We start from the raw sequence: 16,268 nt of genomic DNA, 5'->3' as shown, positions 1-16,268 counted from the left end.
ATAGATAGATAGATAGATAGATAGATAGATAGATAGATAGATAGATAGATAGATAGATAGATAGATAGATAGATAGATAGATAGATAGATAGATAGATAGATAGATAGATAGATAGATAGATAGATAGATAGATAGATAGATAGATAGATAGATAGATAGATAGATAGATAGATAGATAGATAGATGGGATGTATAGACATTATGAACAGTATGTGGATAGATTATGTAGTATATCTGGAGAATACGTGGATAGAATAGTATACAGTACATTTGAAATGGGTATAACAGTATGTAAACATTATTAAAGTGACCAGTGTTCCATGTCTATGTACATAGGCCAGCAGCCTCTAAGGTGCAGGGATGAGTAACTGGATGGTAGCTGGCTAGTGACAATGACTAAGTTCAGGGCAGGGTACTAGGTGGAGGCCGGCTACTGATGGGTATTTAACATGCTGATGGCCTTGAGATAGAATATGTTTTACGCAACTGCTGTGTTTCTCTATGAATAGCTATGGAGATATGCTATTTGTTCTGCCCTGATCTGTCTTCCACTACACTGGATACAAACTTATTTCCATTGACAGAGTAGATTTCCAAAGGCATTTTGCATTTTTATTGTAAACCGTCTGACAACACAATGTGGTACAGTATATTGTGAACAATGTTGTATTTCGGTCTTCAACAGGCCCAGAGGGCTGCACTGAAAATGTGTTAGGCTATATTTCCTCGCCTTCAAAATTAGCAGAAAATTGTCCTCTATCCATAATTTTTGGCCGCACACACACACAATATTTATATCAATCTCTGTCTGTCTCCCTCTACCTCTCTCTCTCTCTCCCTCTCTCTCGTTGTCTCTTTCTTTCTCTCTCTCTCTCTCTTTCTGTCCTAATGTTTTCCTGTAGTGTAAGCCTGTGGGAGCTTGTCAGGAATGCATTTGTTGTCTATAGCTCTTCTCTGTCCCCTTCCATCCCTCCCTCCCTCTTTCTCTCCCTCCGTCCCACTCTGTCAGTGCTGCAGGGTTGTGTTCTGGCTGTTTAACAGGTTATATGTTAGCAGGAGCCGGGGGATAACCTCTAAGAGGTGGGGCCCTTGAGGACTCCCCACAGATGCTTAGCTCACTGACGTCTTCTCTTCTTACCCATGACCCCTATCATTTCTGTCTGCTTCAACAAACTCCCCCCTGCTCCCCTGTAGTGTACACCCACACACGCGCACACACACACAGACGTACGAAAACGAGCACCCGCACCCACACACACACACACACACACACACACACACACACACACACACACACACACACACACACACACACACACACACACACACACAATCATGTACTGTACACACACACACAAACACACACACACACACACGCACACACACACACACACACACACACACACACACACACACACACACACACACACACACACACACACACACACACACACACACACACACACACACACAATCATGTACTGTACACACACACACAAACACACACACACACACACACACACACACACACACACACACACACACACACACACACACACACACACACACACACACACACACACACACACACACACACACATCATCACTGTGTACAGAGAGCACTGCTCAGGCTATGTGTGTGGGTGCAATCATGCCTCTCGGAGTCTCTGAATGTTATTAATGGATATAGGCAACAGAGTGTCTATTCACAACCCATCTGGGTCCCGTATAGCTCAGTTGGTAGAGCATGGTGTTTGCAATGTCAGGGTTGTGGGTTCGATTCCCACGGGGGACCAGTACGGGGAAAAAAAAATGTATGAAATGTATGCATTCACTACTGTAAGTCTCTGTGGATAAGAGCGTCTGCTAAATGACTAAAATTTAAAAGAAAAAGTAAAAATGTGTTTCTCTGTGAATACCTATGGAGGTATGTAATTTGTTCTGCCCTGGACTGTCTTCCACTACACTGGATACAAACTTATTTCCATTGATAGAGTAGTTTCCCAAAGGCATTTTTTTTATTTTTTATTGTAAACAGTCTGACAATACAATGCTGTACAGTATATTATGATCAAACCTAGAGAAATTAGGAAATCCTGGCAATGTTGTATTGTTCCAGAGTCTAGCTCCTGTATTTTACCTTAGGATTGTAGTTGGACTTTAACCAGCCCAACCTGCAGTAAAACCCTGTCCTGGACAGTTTGTCTATGATTAGAGACTAGTTCAATCTACAGCAGAGGGGTAAACACACTAAACCTCCTTCAGTTTCAGTTCTTCAAGGCAGATTATAGTTTCTCTCTGTTGGCCTTATGCTGTAAGAACGTTGTTTTGTAAACTGTCCAGCACCTTTGTTGCACCTAAGCTACCTTTTAAGCTACCTTTTCTTCACTCACCTGTTTTTATACTTTATGGCCCACTGTCTACAATATAAATACAGTGAGCCTCTCCACTAGCAGGTATTACAGTAACATCAAGCAGAAACCATTACACATCCATGAAATGAGTCTCCATATTGAGAGTATAGAAAGAGTACCTGTACCAACTCAGAACAAGGCCCTTTTATATGAAGCACTGGAGCAAGTTGAGCCTCACTATTTAATCAGGATGGGGTAAGGTTAGTAGACTCGTGGCCTCCTGTAAATACAAACCTCTGTTTGTCTGTGTGTTCTGAGGCCATTAAGTTACTTAACGGCCCAGTACTCTGGCTCCCCCGTCCACTCAAATGGTACCCTATTCCCTGTATAGTGCACTACTTCTGACCAGAGCCCTATGGGCCTGGTAAAAAGTAGTGCACTATAAAGGGAATAGGGTGCCATTTGGGAGGTAACTCATGTAACAAAATTCTAACGGCATGCCTCCACAGTGACATCATGCCCTCTCTCCCCAGAAGGTCTTCCTCCCAACTAAACGAAGAGGGATACATCTGGCAACATTTTGCGTCTCAAAATCTGTCTGGCCTTATTTCTCTCTCATCCTCCACTCTCTTGCTCTTCTTCTCTCTCTCGTGCGCGCTTTCTCTCTCTCTCTCTCTCTCTCTCTCTCTCTCTCTCTCTCTCTCGCTCTCTCTCTCTCTTTCTTTCACTCCTGTCCTCTCTCTCCTTTCTCTCCTCTCTCTCTCCTCACTCTCTCTCGTCTTTTTTCCCCCTGTAATCCCTCTCTCTGCCAAAAGTCCCTGTATTTTCCCACACACAGCCACTCAGCCATTGTTTTCCTCCAGAAGCTGTTCTGGTGCTCCAGAGGGAGGGGGCAGGCAGGCTTCCTGTCTGCCCAGGGTGGTGTGGGAAACACGGGGGGAGGTGCCTGTCACAGACCCTCTGCCGTGAGTACATGGTGACAGAGGGGAAATGAACTCAAAGAAAGGAACTGGGTGAAAAGTGCCCATAGGGACAGATCTAGGATCAGTTTACCTCCTAGAAATGTTACCTCAATTTACTCTAAGAGGCACGCTTGGTCAGTGATGAAATCTGTATTCTGATATTCTGGGGTTGGTGGCACAGATCTAGGATCAGTTTACCTTCCCTTAGGGGTAGAATACTAAACTGACATCAGTGTCCATGGGCAACTTAATGTGAGGCACTCACGCATCCCTTGTCTGACGCTTGGCCGATGATGACATCTTTATTCTGTGTAGTTGGGGGTAGCATTGACCGTACCATCCTTTATACCCTCAGTTAGAGTCCCACCTCAAAGTGGCTGTGATTTCTTACTTCTTTGATTCAGTAATTCAGTAGGGTGTCCAATGTCCATCACTCATACTGCCTTAGTCATAAAAATGAACATCAAAGTGAAATCAAAGTTCACATCAGCCACTCTAACTTTTTATTACTAAATTATTGGTAGCCTTTTTACTGAGTTATTATATCAGTTGATAATGATTGATGTGTGCACCTATCCCCATTAAACGTTGTCTTAATGACATTAGAAATTAAATAGTCAACTGATGAAATGCAATTTATTTGTGCCAAATAAACTGTCAAGGCATCAGTTCTTTTTTCCATAAAAAGAAGCGCTATCTTTTTAAACGGGATGTGGAGTGAGGGAGAGAGAGAGGGATGTGTTTGACAAGGCACAGCAGACTGCTCTCTCGGGACGGATGGGACTAGAGCAGCCTATACTGGGAGTAGCGGCGTATCTCAAAGGGCAGGCTGCGCCACACAAAATAGTCGGAAAACAAGCAGCGATTAGCGCGCAGAGAGGAATGCGACCCAAATTGAAGTGGTGTGTCATTGGGAACCCGCGCGAGGTTCCATGGAGCGATGTTTCACCTATTTAGTAAATCGTAAGTGTTCCTATCTTGCTATCATATTGATAAAAACTCGGTTGGTGTGTGTTAATGACGGATAGCTACAGTTGTGCGCGCTGTTTGAATTCGCGACCTCCACCCTATTTTCCCCGGGGATATAAACGAGTTACTGTAGCTAGCTACGCTATTGCAAACAGTCGTTACAGTGTTGTTACATTATGTTTACGTCGGCTATATGGCTTGGAGAAAATAATTACTGGAACGGGAATGCTGTTCGGCTAGACAGGAACAAGTCAAGCAGACTGGTTGGAAATAATAAAAGAAGGAGAAGGAGGAATTAGGGACGCGCTCAGACTTGAACAGGGAAATGTTTTGCACCAGGGGCGAATCTACTGTAGGCCTAGTGCAGAACAAGACTTCAAAGCATAGTTCACTTTACTGTTGGGAGGAAATTACGTGTAATCATTTGGTTATTCACTCATCTCTATTAGTCAGTTATCGTTCTATTGTGGTTTTGGTCTGTAATAGTTCTGATGTTGTTTATATACAGAATAGAAGAGAGAGAGAGAGAGAGAGAGAGAGAGAGAGAGATCATCAGCTTGCTCTGAATACCAGTGCAGTCATGCAGTAGGCCTACTAGTGTTTTGCCTTGTCAATGTTGACATACTTTATCTGTCTAATACGTTTTTGCATTTAGCAAGCAAGCCTTCCATTCCTCCATTCTTACTGACTTCTGCCTCCTTTCCTTGGGGGGTACATGCGACATAGTAAAGTAGGCTAACAGTAGGTCAGCAGTCCCTTCTCTCTCTCCACATGTACCCCTCTTCTCATATCTTTATCGCCTTCTCTTCTCACAGTGCTATCACTTTCATTAGCACTCGTTTAAGGATGTCTTTGTTATGCAATGGTTTAAGTAAGAAGCCTGCTTGCTTGTAACTCATTTATATTTTCCCCTGCAGCTCAGATACTGCATGCTGCATGATAACTCTTTATGTAATGTGTTTATTTGACAGTGTCCCTCTCTGCTCATCCTCTTTTTTCTCTCTGCACACACACAAACACACACACACACACACACACACACACACACACACACACACACACACACACACACACACACACACACACACACACACACACACACCTCTTTCGCTCTCTCAGCAGGGAGTAGCCTAGTTAAAATCCATAGTCATGCTTACACTGTAAAAAGTGGGACAGCACTGTTGTTCATCTGAAGTGGTTTTCTGATTGGTACGATCCAAATTACACTTTGGTTTATTTAACCTATTCTATTCAATGTGTCTGAAGTACAATAACGAATTTATAAATCAATGTGATTTTTGGAATTGAATGAAAGCTTCTAATTTGCTTTCCACATCTCAAGCACATTCATATTGCATAGTGGTGGTTGCAATGTCGCTGTGGCAGGAAATTCATTAACAGGAAATATATTTAATTGCGTGTAACCTAATTAGGTTGCATCTTGAAATGTAGGTTTGTTAATAATCAAATATAACCGTTGGCATTGAATAATATATTTGGTTTCAACAAATATTTTATTTTTCAACTGAGAAAACCTAACATTTGTTTTTAGGTTGATCCAATGAGTCATTTTTCAGTGTAACATCACTATGCCTCCTATGTGTCCTCATTCTCCTATTTATACTGAACAAAAATATAAATGCAACATGCAACAATTTCAAAGATTTTACTTAGTTACAGTTCATATAAGGAAATCAGTCAATTTTAATAAATTCATTAGGCTCTAATCTATGGATTTCAAATGACTGGGCAGGGGTGCAGCCATGGGTGGGCCTTGGAGGGCATAGGTCCACCCACTTGGCAGCCAGGCCCTCCCACTGGGGAGCCAGGCCTAGCCAATCAGAATCAGTTTTTCCCCACAAAAAGGCTTTATTACAGACAGAACTACTCCTCAGCACATATGTGGCATTGTGTTGTGTGACAAAACTGCACATTTTAAAGTGGCATTTTATTGTCCCCAGCACAAGGTGCACCTGTGTAATCATCATGCTGTTTAATCAGCTTCTTGATATGCCACATCTGTCAGGTGGATGGATTGTCTTGGTAATGGAGAAATGCTCACTAACAGAGATGTAAACAAATTTGTGCACAACATTTGAGAGAAATAAGCTTTTTGTGCATATGGAACATTTCTGGGATTTTTTTATTTCAGCTCATAAAACATGAGACCAACACATTACATGTTGGGTTTATATTTTTGCTCAGCGTATTATTGAGACAGCTCTACTGTAGCACTATACATGTAGCTCTACTGTAGCACTATACATGTAGCTCTACTGTGTAGCACCATTTAAAAGGCATTGAAGGACTCCTCTGAAAGCCCACTTCACTTTAGAAAGTAAACCCTAGTCTTGATTAAATGCAATACTGTAACAACAGTGTGACTACATGTGTAACAATATCTATAGTTATGTCTACTTTTGAGAATAAACGTCTGTAGTTAAAAAGGCAAAACTAGATATAAAAAACGAGTTAAAAAAGACAAACTGATATAAACAGAGAGGATATAGTGAGGTTGAAATAAACCTTGGCTTTGAAGAGGTCAACATAAACTAGTTTCTTTCTGAGGATTTTTTCATTCCTCTCTACTCCCTCCTCTTTCTCTCTTCTCCCTCCTATTTCTCTCTTCTCCCTCCTTTTTCTCTCTCTTCTCCCTCCTCTCTCTCTTCTCCCACCTATCTTACTTCTTTCTCCCTGTTGCCTCGCCCCCTCAGTTCAATGATCTGTGGGTCAGAGGGCACACTTCCTGCTCCAACATGAGGCTCCCTCTCATCCCGTGACCGGAGAGATTGGAAACCAATCAAGAGTGTTTACTCCATGCTTATTTCCTGGTTGGGGCGTTCCCAGGTTTAGTAGACCAGGCCATGCCATGTTTTCTCTACATTGGAAGGGAAGAAATGGGGAGGTCTGTGAGTATACAGTATCTTGCTTATGTAGTATCTCTGCTGGCTGTGACCAGTCATCTCTCTGGCTCCTGTAGACAGACTCAGCCAGGATAGCGGGGAAGAGGGCAGCACTAGAAGGAAGTCTCTCTGAATCAGTGTCATATTATGGTAACGTTCTTCTGCTCTCGTCTTGCGCTCTCTTGTTCCCGTCCTCTGTTTGCAGGCACCGTGCTGTGTGTTTGAGGTCACATTGAGGTCAGAGGGGGTGTAGCTATGAGCTGATGCTGTGACTGATCAACAAAGAGCTCTGGTCTTTGTCTATGCATGAAGGTCTCCTGTTAAGTCGCCTGTATCAAATCTATCTGGAGTATCTGCTCATCAAGCCTGGTATTCATGCTGATTCAGTCCCTTGTTCTCTCCAGATCGTATACTGATACTATATCCACCTGAAACATGGCTCTCAAGGCATAGGATGTGCTTCCCATGAAGTGTTCTATTTAAATCTGTGAGAAAAATAACTCTTCCTTGAACGTTGTCTTCATCAACCTCTAACCTCTGACCTGATTGGCTCATTAAGGGTTATTTATATCCTTACCTTTGTCCTCATTAATGCATCCCTTTTACCCTGAAACCGTTGAAGATCAGTGACTCTCTCTTTAGACCACTTTGTCCCCTGCTGTGATTACTGGGAAACACACACACACACACACACACACACACACACACACACACACACACACTCCATCATCTGTCTGTCTATTTCCTAAAGTGGTCAATAATAATAACATTCTGGTCAGGTCTGGTCTGGTCTAGTCAGGTCTGGTCTAGTCTGGTCTAGTCAGGTCTGGTCTAGTCTGGTCAGGTCTAGGCAGGTCTGGTCAGGTCTAGTCAGGTCTGGTCTAGTCAGATCTGGTCAGGTCTGGTCAGGTCTAGTCTGGTCAGGTCTGGTCAGGTCTAGTCAGGTCTGGTCTAGTCAGGTCTGGTCTAGTCAGATCTGGTCGAATCTGGTCAGGTCTAGTCTGGTCAGGTCTGGCCAGGTCTAGTCAGGTCTGGTCAGGTCTGGTCTAGTCAGGTCTGGTCAGGTCTATTCAGGTCTGGTCAGGTCTACTCAGGTCAGGTCTGACCTAGTCAGGTCTGGTCTGGTCAGGTCTAATCAGGTCTAGTCAGGTCTGGTCAAGTCTGGTCAGATCTAGTCAGGTCTAGTCAGGTCAGGTCTAGTCAGGTCTGGTCTAGTCAGGTCAGGTCTGGTCTAGTCAGGTCTGGTCAGGTCATGTCTAGTCAGATCTGGTCTGGTCTAGTCTGGTCTAGTCAGGCCAGGTCTAGTCTGGTCAGGTCTGGTCTAGTCTAGTCTAGTCAGGTCTGGTCTAGTCTGGTCTAGTCAGGTCTGGTCTAGTCTGGCCAGGTCTAGTCAGTTCTGGTCTAGTCAGGTCTAGTCAGGTCTGGTCGAGTCAGGTCTGGTCAGGTCTGGTCAGGTCTAGTCAGGTCTGGTCAGGTCTGGTCAGGTCTAGTCAGGTCTGGTCAGGTCTGGTCTAGTCAGATCCGGTCAGGTCGAGTCAGGTCTGGTCTAGTCAGGTCTGGTCAGGTCTGGCCTAGTCAGGTCTAGTCTGGTCAGGTTTGGTCAGGTCTGGTCTAGTCAGCTCTGGTCAGGTCTGGTCTAGTCACGTCTGGTCTAGTCTGGTCAGGTCTGGTCTAGTCAGGTCTAGTCAGGTCTGGTCAGGTCTAGTCAGGTCTGGTCAGGTCTAGTCTGGTCAGGTCTAGTTAGGTCTGGTCTAGTCAGGTCCGGTCTGGTCAGGTCAGGTCTGGTCTAGTCAGGTGTAGTCACGTCTGGTCAGGTCTGGTCTAGTCTGGTCTAGTCAGGTCTGGTCAGGTCTAGTCAGGTCTGGTCAGGTCTAGTCAGGTCTGGTCTAGTCTGGTCAGGTCTAGTTAGGTCTGGTCTAGTCAGGTCATGTCTAGTCAGGTCTGGTCTAGTCTGGTCAGGTCTAGTCTGGTCAGGTCTGGTCTAGTCAGGTCTGGTCTAGTCTGGTCTAGTCAGGTCTGGTCTAGTCAGATCTGGTCAAATCTGGTCAGGTCTAGTCAGGTCTGGCCAGGTCAGGTCTGGCCAGGTCAGGTCTAGTCAGGTCTGGTCAGGTCTGGTCTAGTCAGGTCTGGTCAGGTCTATTCAGGTCTGGTCAGGTCTACTCAGGTCAGGTCTGACCTAGTCAGGTCTGGTCTGGTCAGGTCTAGTCAGGTCTAGTCAGGTCTGGTCTAGTCAGGTCAGGTCTGGTCTAGTCAGGTCTGGTCAGGTCATGTCTAGTCAGATCTGGTCTAGTCTGGTCTAGTCAGGTCAGGTCTGGTCAGGTCTGGTCTATTCTAGTCTAGTCAGGTCTGGTCTAGTCTGGTCTAGTCAGGTCTGGTCTAGTCTGGCCAGGTCTAGTCAGGTCTGGTCTAGTCAGGTCTAGTGAGGTCTGGTCGAGTCAGGTCTGGTCAGGTCTGGTCAGGTCTAGTCAGGTCTAGTCAGGTCTGGTCAGGTCTAGTCAGGTCTAGTCAGGTCTGGTCAGGTCTAGTCAGGTCTAGTCAGGTCAGGTCAGGTCTGGTCAGGTCTGGTCTAGTCAGATCCGGTCAGGTCTGGTCTAGTCAGGTCTGGTCAGGTCTGGCCTAGTCAGGTCTGGTCTAGTCTGGTCAGGTTCGATCAGGTCTGGTCTAGTCAGCTCTGGTCAGGTCTGGTCTAGTCACGTCTGGTCTAGTCTGGTCAGGTCTGGTCTAGTCAGGTCTAGTCAGGTCTGGTCAGGTCTAGTCAGGTCTGGTCAGGTCTAGTCTGGTCAGTTCTAGTTAGGTCTGGTCTAGTCAGGTCCGGTCTGGTCAGGTCAGGTCTGGTCTAGTCAGGTGTAGTCACGTCTGGTCAGGTCTGGTCTGGTCTAGTCTGGTCTAGTCAGGTCTGGTCAGGTCTGGTCAGGTCTAGTCAGGTCTAGTCAGGTCTGGTCTAGTCTGGTCAGGTCTAGTTAGGTCTGGTCTAGTCAGGTCATGTCTAGTCAGGTCTGGTCTAGTCTGGTCAGGTCTAGTCAGGTCAGGTCTAGTCTGGTCAGGTCTGGTCTGGTCTAGTCAGGTCTGGTCTAGTCTGGTCTAGTCAGGTCTGGTCTAGTCTGGCCAGGTCTAGTCAGGTCTGGTCTAGTCAGGTCTAGTCAGGTCTGGTCGAGTCAGGTCTGGTCAGGTCTAGTCAGGTCTAGTCAGGTCTGGTCAGGTCTGGTCAGGTCTAGTCAGGTCTAGTCAGGTCTGGTCAGGTCTAGTCAGGTCTAATCAGGTCTGGTCAGGTCTGGTCTAGTCAGATCCGGTCAGGTCGAGTCAGGTCAGGTCTGGTCTAGTCTACTCTGGTCAGGTCTGGTCTAGTCAGGTCTGGTCTAGTCAGGTCTAGTCAGGTCTGGTCTAGTCAGCTCTGGTCAGGTCTGGTCTAGTCTGTTCAGGTCAGGTCTGGTATAGTCAGCTCTGGTCAGGTCTAGTCAGGTCTGGACTAGTCTGGTCTGGTCTAGTCAGGTCTGGTCAGGTCTAGTCAGGTCTGGTCAGGTCTGGTCTAGTCAGGTCTAGTCTGGTCAGGTCTGGTCTAGTCAGGTCTGGTCTAGTCAGGTCTGGTCTAGTCAGGTCTAGTCAGGTCTGGTCTAGTCAGGTCTGGTCTAGTCAGGTCTGGTCTAGTCAGGTCTGGTCAGGTCTGGTCAGGTCTAGTCAGGTCTGGTCAGGTCTGGTATAGTCAGGTCCGGTCAGGTCTAGTCAGGTCTGGTCAAGTCAAGTCTAGTCAGGTCTGGTCTAGTCAGGTCTGGTCAGGTCTAGTCAGTTCTAGTCAGGTCTGGTCAGGTCTAGTCAGGTCTGGTCAGGTCTAGTCAGGTCTAGTCAGGTCTGGTCTAGTCAGGTCAGGTCTAGTCTAGTCTGGTCAGGTCTAGTCAGGTCTAGTCAGGTCTAGTCTGGTCTAGTCTGGTCAGGTCTGGTCAGGTCTAGTCAGGTCTGGTCTAGTCAGGTCTGGTCAGGTCTGGTCTAGTCAGGTCTGGTCTAGTCTGGTCTGGTCTAGTCAGGTCTGGTCTAGTCTGGTCTAGTCAGGTCTGGTCTAGTCTGGCCAGGTCTAGTCAGGTCTGGTCTAGTCAGGTCTAGTCAGGTCTGGTCGAGTCAGGTCTGGTCAGGTCTGGTCAGGTCTGGTCAGGTCTAGTCAGGTCTGGTCAGGTCTGGTCAGGTCTAGTCAGGTCTAGTCAGGTCTGGTCAGGTCTAGTCAGGTCTAATCAGGTCAGGTCAGGTCTGGTCAGGTCTGGTCTAGTCAGATCCGGTCAGGTCGAGTCAGGTCAGGTCTGGTCTAGTCAGGTCTGGTCAGGTCTGGCTTAGTCAGGTCTGGTCTAGTCTGGTCAGGTTTGGTCAGGTCTGGTCTAGTCAGCTCTGGTCAGGTCTGGTCTAGTCAGGTCTGGTCTAGTCTGGTCAGGTCTCGTCTAGTCAGGTCTGGTCAGGTCTAGTCAGGTCTGGTCAGGTCTAGTCTGGTCAGGTCTAGTTAGGTCTGGTCTAGTCAGGTCCGGTCTGGTCAGGTCAGGTCTGGTCTAGTCAGGTGTAGTCACGTCTGGTCAGGTCAGGTCTGGTCAGGTCTAGTCAGGTCTGGTCTAGTCTGGTCTAGTCAGGTCTGGTCAGGTCTAGTCAGGTCTGGTCTAGTCTGGTCTAGTCAGGTCTGGTCTAGTCTGGCCAGGTCTAGTCAGGTCTGGTCTAGTCAGGTCTAGTCAGGTCTGGTCGAGTCAGGTCTGGTCAGGTCTGGTCAGGTCTAGTCAGGTCTAGTCAGGTCTGGTCAGGTCTGGTCAGGTCTAGTCAGGTCTGGTCAGGTCTAGTCAGGTCTAATCAGGTCAGGTCAGGTCTGGTCAGGTCTGGTCTAGTCAGATCCGGTCAGGTCGAGTCAGGTCAGGTCTGTTCTAGTCAGGTCTGGTCAGGTCTGGCCTAGTCAGGTCTGGTCTAGTTTGGTCTGGTCAGGTTTGGTCAGGTCTGGTCTAGTCAGCTCTGGTCAGGTCTGGTCTAGTCAGGTCTGGTCTAGTCTGGTCAGGTCTGGTCTAGTCAGGTCTGGTCAGGTCTAGTCAGGTCTGGTCAGGTCTAGTCTGGTCAGGTCTAGTTAGGTCTGGTCTAGTCAGGTCCGGTCTGGTCAGGTCAGGTCTGGTCTAGTCAGGTGTAGTCACGTCTGGTCAGGTCAGGTCTGGTCAGGTCTAGTCTGGTCTAGTCAGGTCTGGTCTGGTCTAGTCAGGTCTGGTCAGGTCTAGTCAGGTCTGGTCTAGTCAGGTCTGGTCAGGTCTGGTCAGGTCTAGTCAGGTCTGGTCAGGTCTAGTCAGGTCTAGTCAGGTCTTTGTATAGTCAGGTCTAGTCAGGTCTGGTATAGTTAGGTCAGGTCTAGTCAGTTCTGGTCAGGTCTAGTCAGGTCTGGTCTAGTCAGGTCTGGTCAGGTTTGGTCAGGTCTGGTCTTGTCAGCTCTGGTCAGGTTTGGTCTAGTCAGCTCTGGTCAGGTCTAGTCAGGTCTGGTCTAGTCAGGTCTGGTCTAGTCTGGTCAGGTCTGGTCTAGTCAGGTCTGGTCAGGTCTGGTCTAGTCAGGTCTAGTCAGGTCTGGTCTAGTCAGCTCTGGTCAGGTCTGGTCTAGTCTGGTCAGGTCAGGTCTGGTATAGTCAGCTCTGGTCAGGTCTGGTCTAGTCTGGTCAGGTCAGGTCTGGTCAGGTCTGGTCTAGTCAGATCCGGTCAGGTCTGGTCTAGTCTGGTCTGGTCAGGTCTGGCCTAGTCAGGTCTGGTCTAGTCTGGTCAGGTTCGATCAGGTCTGGTCTAGTCAGGTCTGGTCAGGTCTGGTCTAGTCAGTCTGGTCTAGTCTGGTCAGGTCTGGTCTAGTCAGGTCTAGTCAGGTCTGGTCAGGTCTAGTCAGGTCTGGTCTGGTCTGGTCTGGTCGTAGTCAGGTCTGGTCTAGTCAGGTCCGGTCTGGTCAGGTCAGGTCTGGTCTAGTCAGGTGTAGTCACGTCTGGTCAGGTCTGGTCTGGTCTAGTCTGGTCTAGTCAGGTCCGGTCAGGTCTGGTCAGGTCTAGTCAGGTCTAGTCAGGTCTGGTCTAGTCATGGTCAGGTCTAGTCAGGTCTGGTCTAGTCAGGTCTGTCTAGTCAGGTCTGGTCTAGTCTGGTCAGGTCTAGTCAGGTCAGGTCTAGTCTGGTCAGGTCTGGTCTGGTCTAGTCAGGTCTGGTCTAGTCTGGTCTAGTCAGGTCTGGTCTAGTCTGGCCAGGTCTAGTCAGGTCTGGTCTAGTCAGGTCTAGTCAGGTCTGGTCGAGTCAGGTCTGGTCAGGTCTAGTCGGGTCTAGTCAGGTCTGGTCAGGTCTGGTCAGGTCTAGTCAGGTCTAGTCAGGTCTGGTCAGGTCTAGTCAGGTCTAATCAGGTCTGGTCAGGTCTGGTCTAGTCAGATCCGGTCAGGTCGAGTCAGGTCAGGTCTGGTCTAGTCTAGCTCTGGTCAGGTCTGGTCTAGTCAGGTCTGGTCTAGTCAGGTCTAGTCAGGTCTGGTCTAGTCAGCTCTGGTCAGGTCTGGTCTAGTCTGTTCAGGTCAGGTCTGGTATAGTCAGCTCTGGTCAGGTCTAGTCAGGTCTGAGTCTGGTCTGGTCAGGTCTGGTCAGGTCTGGTCAGGTCTGGTCAGGTCTGGTCAGGTCTGGTCTGGTCAGGTCTGGTCTGGTCAGGTCTGGTCTAGTCTGGTCTGGTCTAGGTCTAGTCAGGTCTGGTCTAGTCAGGTCTGGTCTAGTCAGGTCTGGTCTAGTCAGGTCTGGTCAGGTCTGGTCAGGTCTAGTCAGGTCTGGTCAGGTCTGGTCTAGTCAGGTCCGGTCAGGTCTAGTCAGGTCTGGTCAAGTCAAGTCTAGTCAGGTCTGGTCTAGTCAGGTCTGGTCAGGTCTAGTCAGTTCTAGTCAGGTCTGGTCAGGTCTAGTCAGGTCTGGTCAGGTCTAGTCAGGTCTAGTCAGGTCTGGTCTAGTCAGGTCAGGTCTAGTCTAGTCTGGTCAGGTCTAGTCAGGTCTAGTCAGGTCTAGTCTGGTCTAGTCTGGTCAGGTCTGGTCAGGTCTAGTCAGGTCTGGTCTAGTCAGGTCTGGTCAGGTCTGGTCTAGTCAGGTCTGGTCTAGTCTGGTCTGGTCTAGTCAGGTCTGGTCTAGTCTGGTCTAGTCAGGTCTGGTCTAGTCTGGCCAGGTCTAGTCAGGTCTGGTCTAGTCAGGTCTAGTCAGGTCTGGTCGAGTCAGGTCTGGTCAGGTCAGGTCTGGTCAGGTCTGGTCAGGTCTAGTCAGGTCTGGTCAGGTCTGGTCAGGTCTAGTCAGGTCTAGTCAGGTCTGGTCAGGTCTAGTCAGGTCTAATCAGGTCAGGTCAGGTCTGGTCAGGTCTGGTCTAGTCAGATCCGGTCAGGTCGAGTCAGGTCAGGTCTGGTCTAGTCAGGTCTGGTCAGGTCTGGCTTAGTCAGGTCTGGTCTAGTCTGGTCAGGTTTGGTCAGGTCTGGTCTAGTCAGCTCTGGTCAGGTCTGGTCTAGTCAGGTCTGGTCTAGTCTGGTCAGGTCTGGTCTAGTCAGGTCTGGTCAGGTCTAGTCAGGTCTGGTCAGGTCTAGTCTGGTCAGGTCTAGTTAGGTCTGGTCTAGTCAGGTCCGGTCTGGTCAGGTCAGGTCTGGTCTAGTCAGGTGTAGTCACGTCTGGTCAGGTCAGGTCTGGTCAGGTCTAGTCAGGTCTGGTCTAGTCTGGTCTAGTCAGGTCTGGTCAGGTCTAGTCAGGTCTGGTCTAGTCTGGTCTAGTCAGGTCTGGTCAGTCTGGTCAGGTCTAGTCAGGTCTGGTCAGGTCTAGTCAGGTCTAGTCAGGTCTGTGTATAGTCAGGTCTGGTCAGGTCTGGTCAGGTCTAGTCAGGTCTAGTCAGGTCTGGTCAGGTCTGGTCAGGTCTAGTCAGGTCTGGTCTGGTCTAGTCAGGTCTAGTCAGGTCTTGTCAGCTCTGGTCAGGTCTGGTCTAGTCAGCTCCGGTCAGGTCTAGTCAGGTCAGGTCTGGTCTAGTCAGGTCTGGTCAGGTCTGGCTAGTCAGGTCTGGTCTAGTCTGGTCTGGTCTGGTCAGGTCTGGTCTAGTCAGGTCTAGTCAGGTCTGGTCTAGTCAGCTCTGGTCAGGTCTGGTCTAGTCTGGTCAGGTCAGGTCTGGTATAGTCAGCTCTGGTCAGGTCTGGTCTAGTCTGGTCAGGTCAGGTCTGGTATAGTCAGCTCTGGTCAGGTCTAGTCAGGTCTGGTCTAGTCAGGTCTGGACTAGTCTGGTCTGGTCTAGTCAGGTCTGGTCAGGTCTAGTCAGGTCTGGTCAGGTCTGGTCTAGTCAGGTCTAGTCTGGTCAGGTCTGGTCTAGTCGGGTCTGGTCTAGTCAGGTCTGGTCTAGTCAGGTGTAGCCACGTCTGGTCTGGTCAGGTCTAGTCAGGTCTGGTCTAGTCAGGTCTGGTCTAGTCAGGTCTGGTCAGGTCTAGTCAGGTCTGGTCAGGTCTGGTATAGTCAGGTCCGGTCAGGTCTGGTCAAGTCAAGTCTAGTCAGGTCTGGTCTAGTCAGGTCTGGTCAGGTCTAGTCAGGTCTGGTCGAGTCAGGTCTGGTCAGGTCTAGTCAGGTCTGGTCAGGTCTAGTCAGGTCTAGTCAGGTCTGGTCTAGTCAGGTCAGGTCTAGTCTGGTCTGGTCAGGTCTGGTCAGGTCTAGTCAGGTCTAGTCAGGTCTGGTCAGGTCTGGTCTAGTCAGGTCTAGTCTGGTCAGGTCTGGTCTAGTCAGGTCTGGTCTAGTCAGGTCTGGTCTAGTCAGGTGTAGCCACGTCTGGTCTGGTCTCTAGTCAGGTCTGGTCTAGTCAGGTCTGGTCTAGTCAGGTCTGGTCTAGTCAGGTCTGGTCAGGTCTGGTCAGGTCTAGTCAGGTCTGGTCAGGTCTGGTATAGTCAGGTCCGGTCAGGTCTAGTCAGGTCTGGTCAAGTCAAGTCTAGTCAGGTCTGGTCTAGTCAGGTCTGGTCAGGTCTAGTCAGTTCTAGTCAGGTCTGGTCAGGTCTAGTCAGGTCTGGTCAGGTCTAGTCAGGTCTAGTCAGGTCTGGTCTAGTCAGGTCAGGTCTAGTCTGGTCAGGTCTAGTCAGGTCTA

The 16,268-nt window shown here is 48.5% G+C and overlaps 1 protein-coding gene across 9 annotated transcripts in view; it reads left to right on the top strand.

Moving 5' to 3' along the window:
* The window catches only part of LOC106568602 (disabled homolog 2-interacting protein), a 237,122-nt gene that overhangs the window by 156,333 nt on the left and 64,521 nt on the right, over window positions 1–16,268 (top strand). Inside the window, exon 1 of one of the 9 annotated variants that reach the window (XM_014139114.2) lies at window positions 3,867–4,280. The exons of the other annotated variants lie outside the window; for them this stretch is intronic. Coding sequence (XP_013994589.1) covers window positions 4,258–4,280 — 23 coding nt within the window. The 5' untranslated portion in view covers window positions 3,867–4,257. Of the gene's footprint in view, window positions 1–3,866; window positions 4,281–16,268 lie in introns of those variants that run through there. 9 annotated transcript variants of the gene reach the window in all.

The sequence above is a fragment of the Salmo salar genome, chromosome ssa01 (assembly GCF_905237065.1).
Source record: "Salmo salar chromosome ssa01, Ssal_v3.1, whole genome shotgun sequence".
Classification (NCBI taxonomy): Eukaryota; Metazoa; Chordata; class Actinopteri; order Salmoniformes; family Salmonidae; genus Salmo; species Salmo salar.
This window is presented reverse-complemented; position numbering and strand designations above follow the sequence as displayed.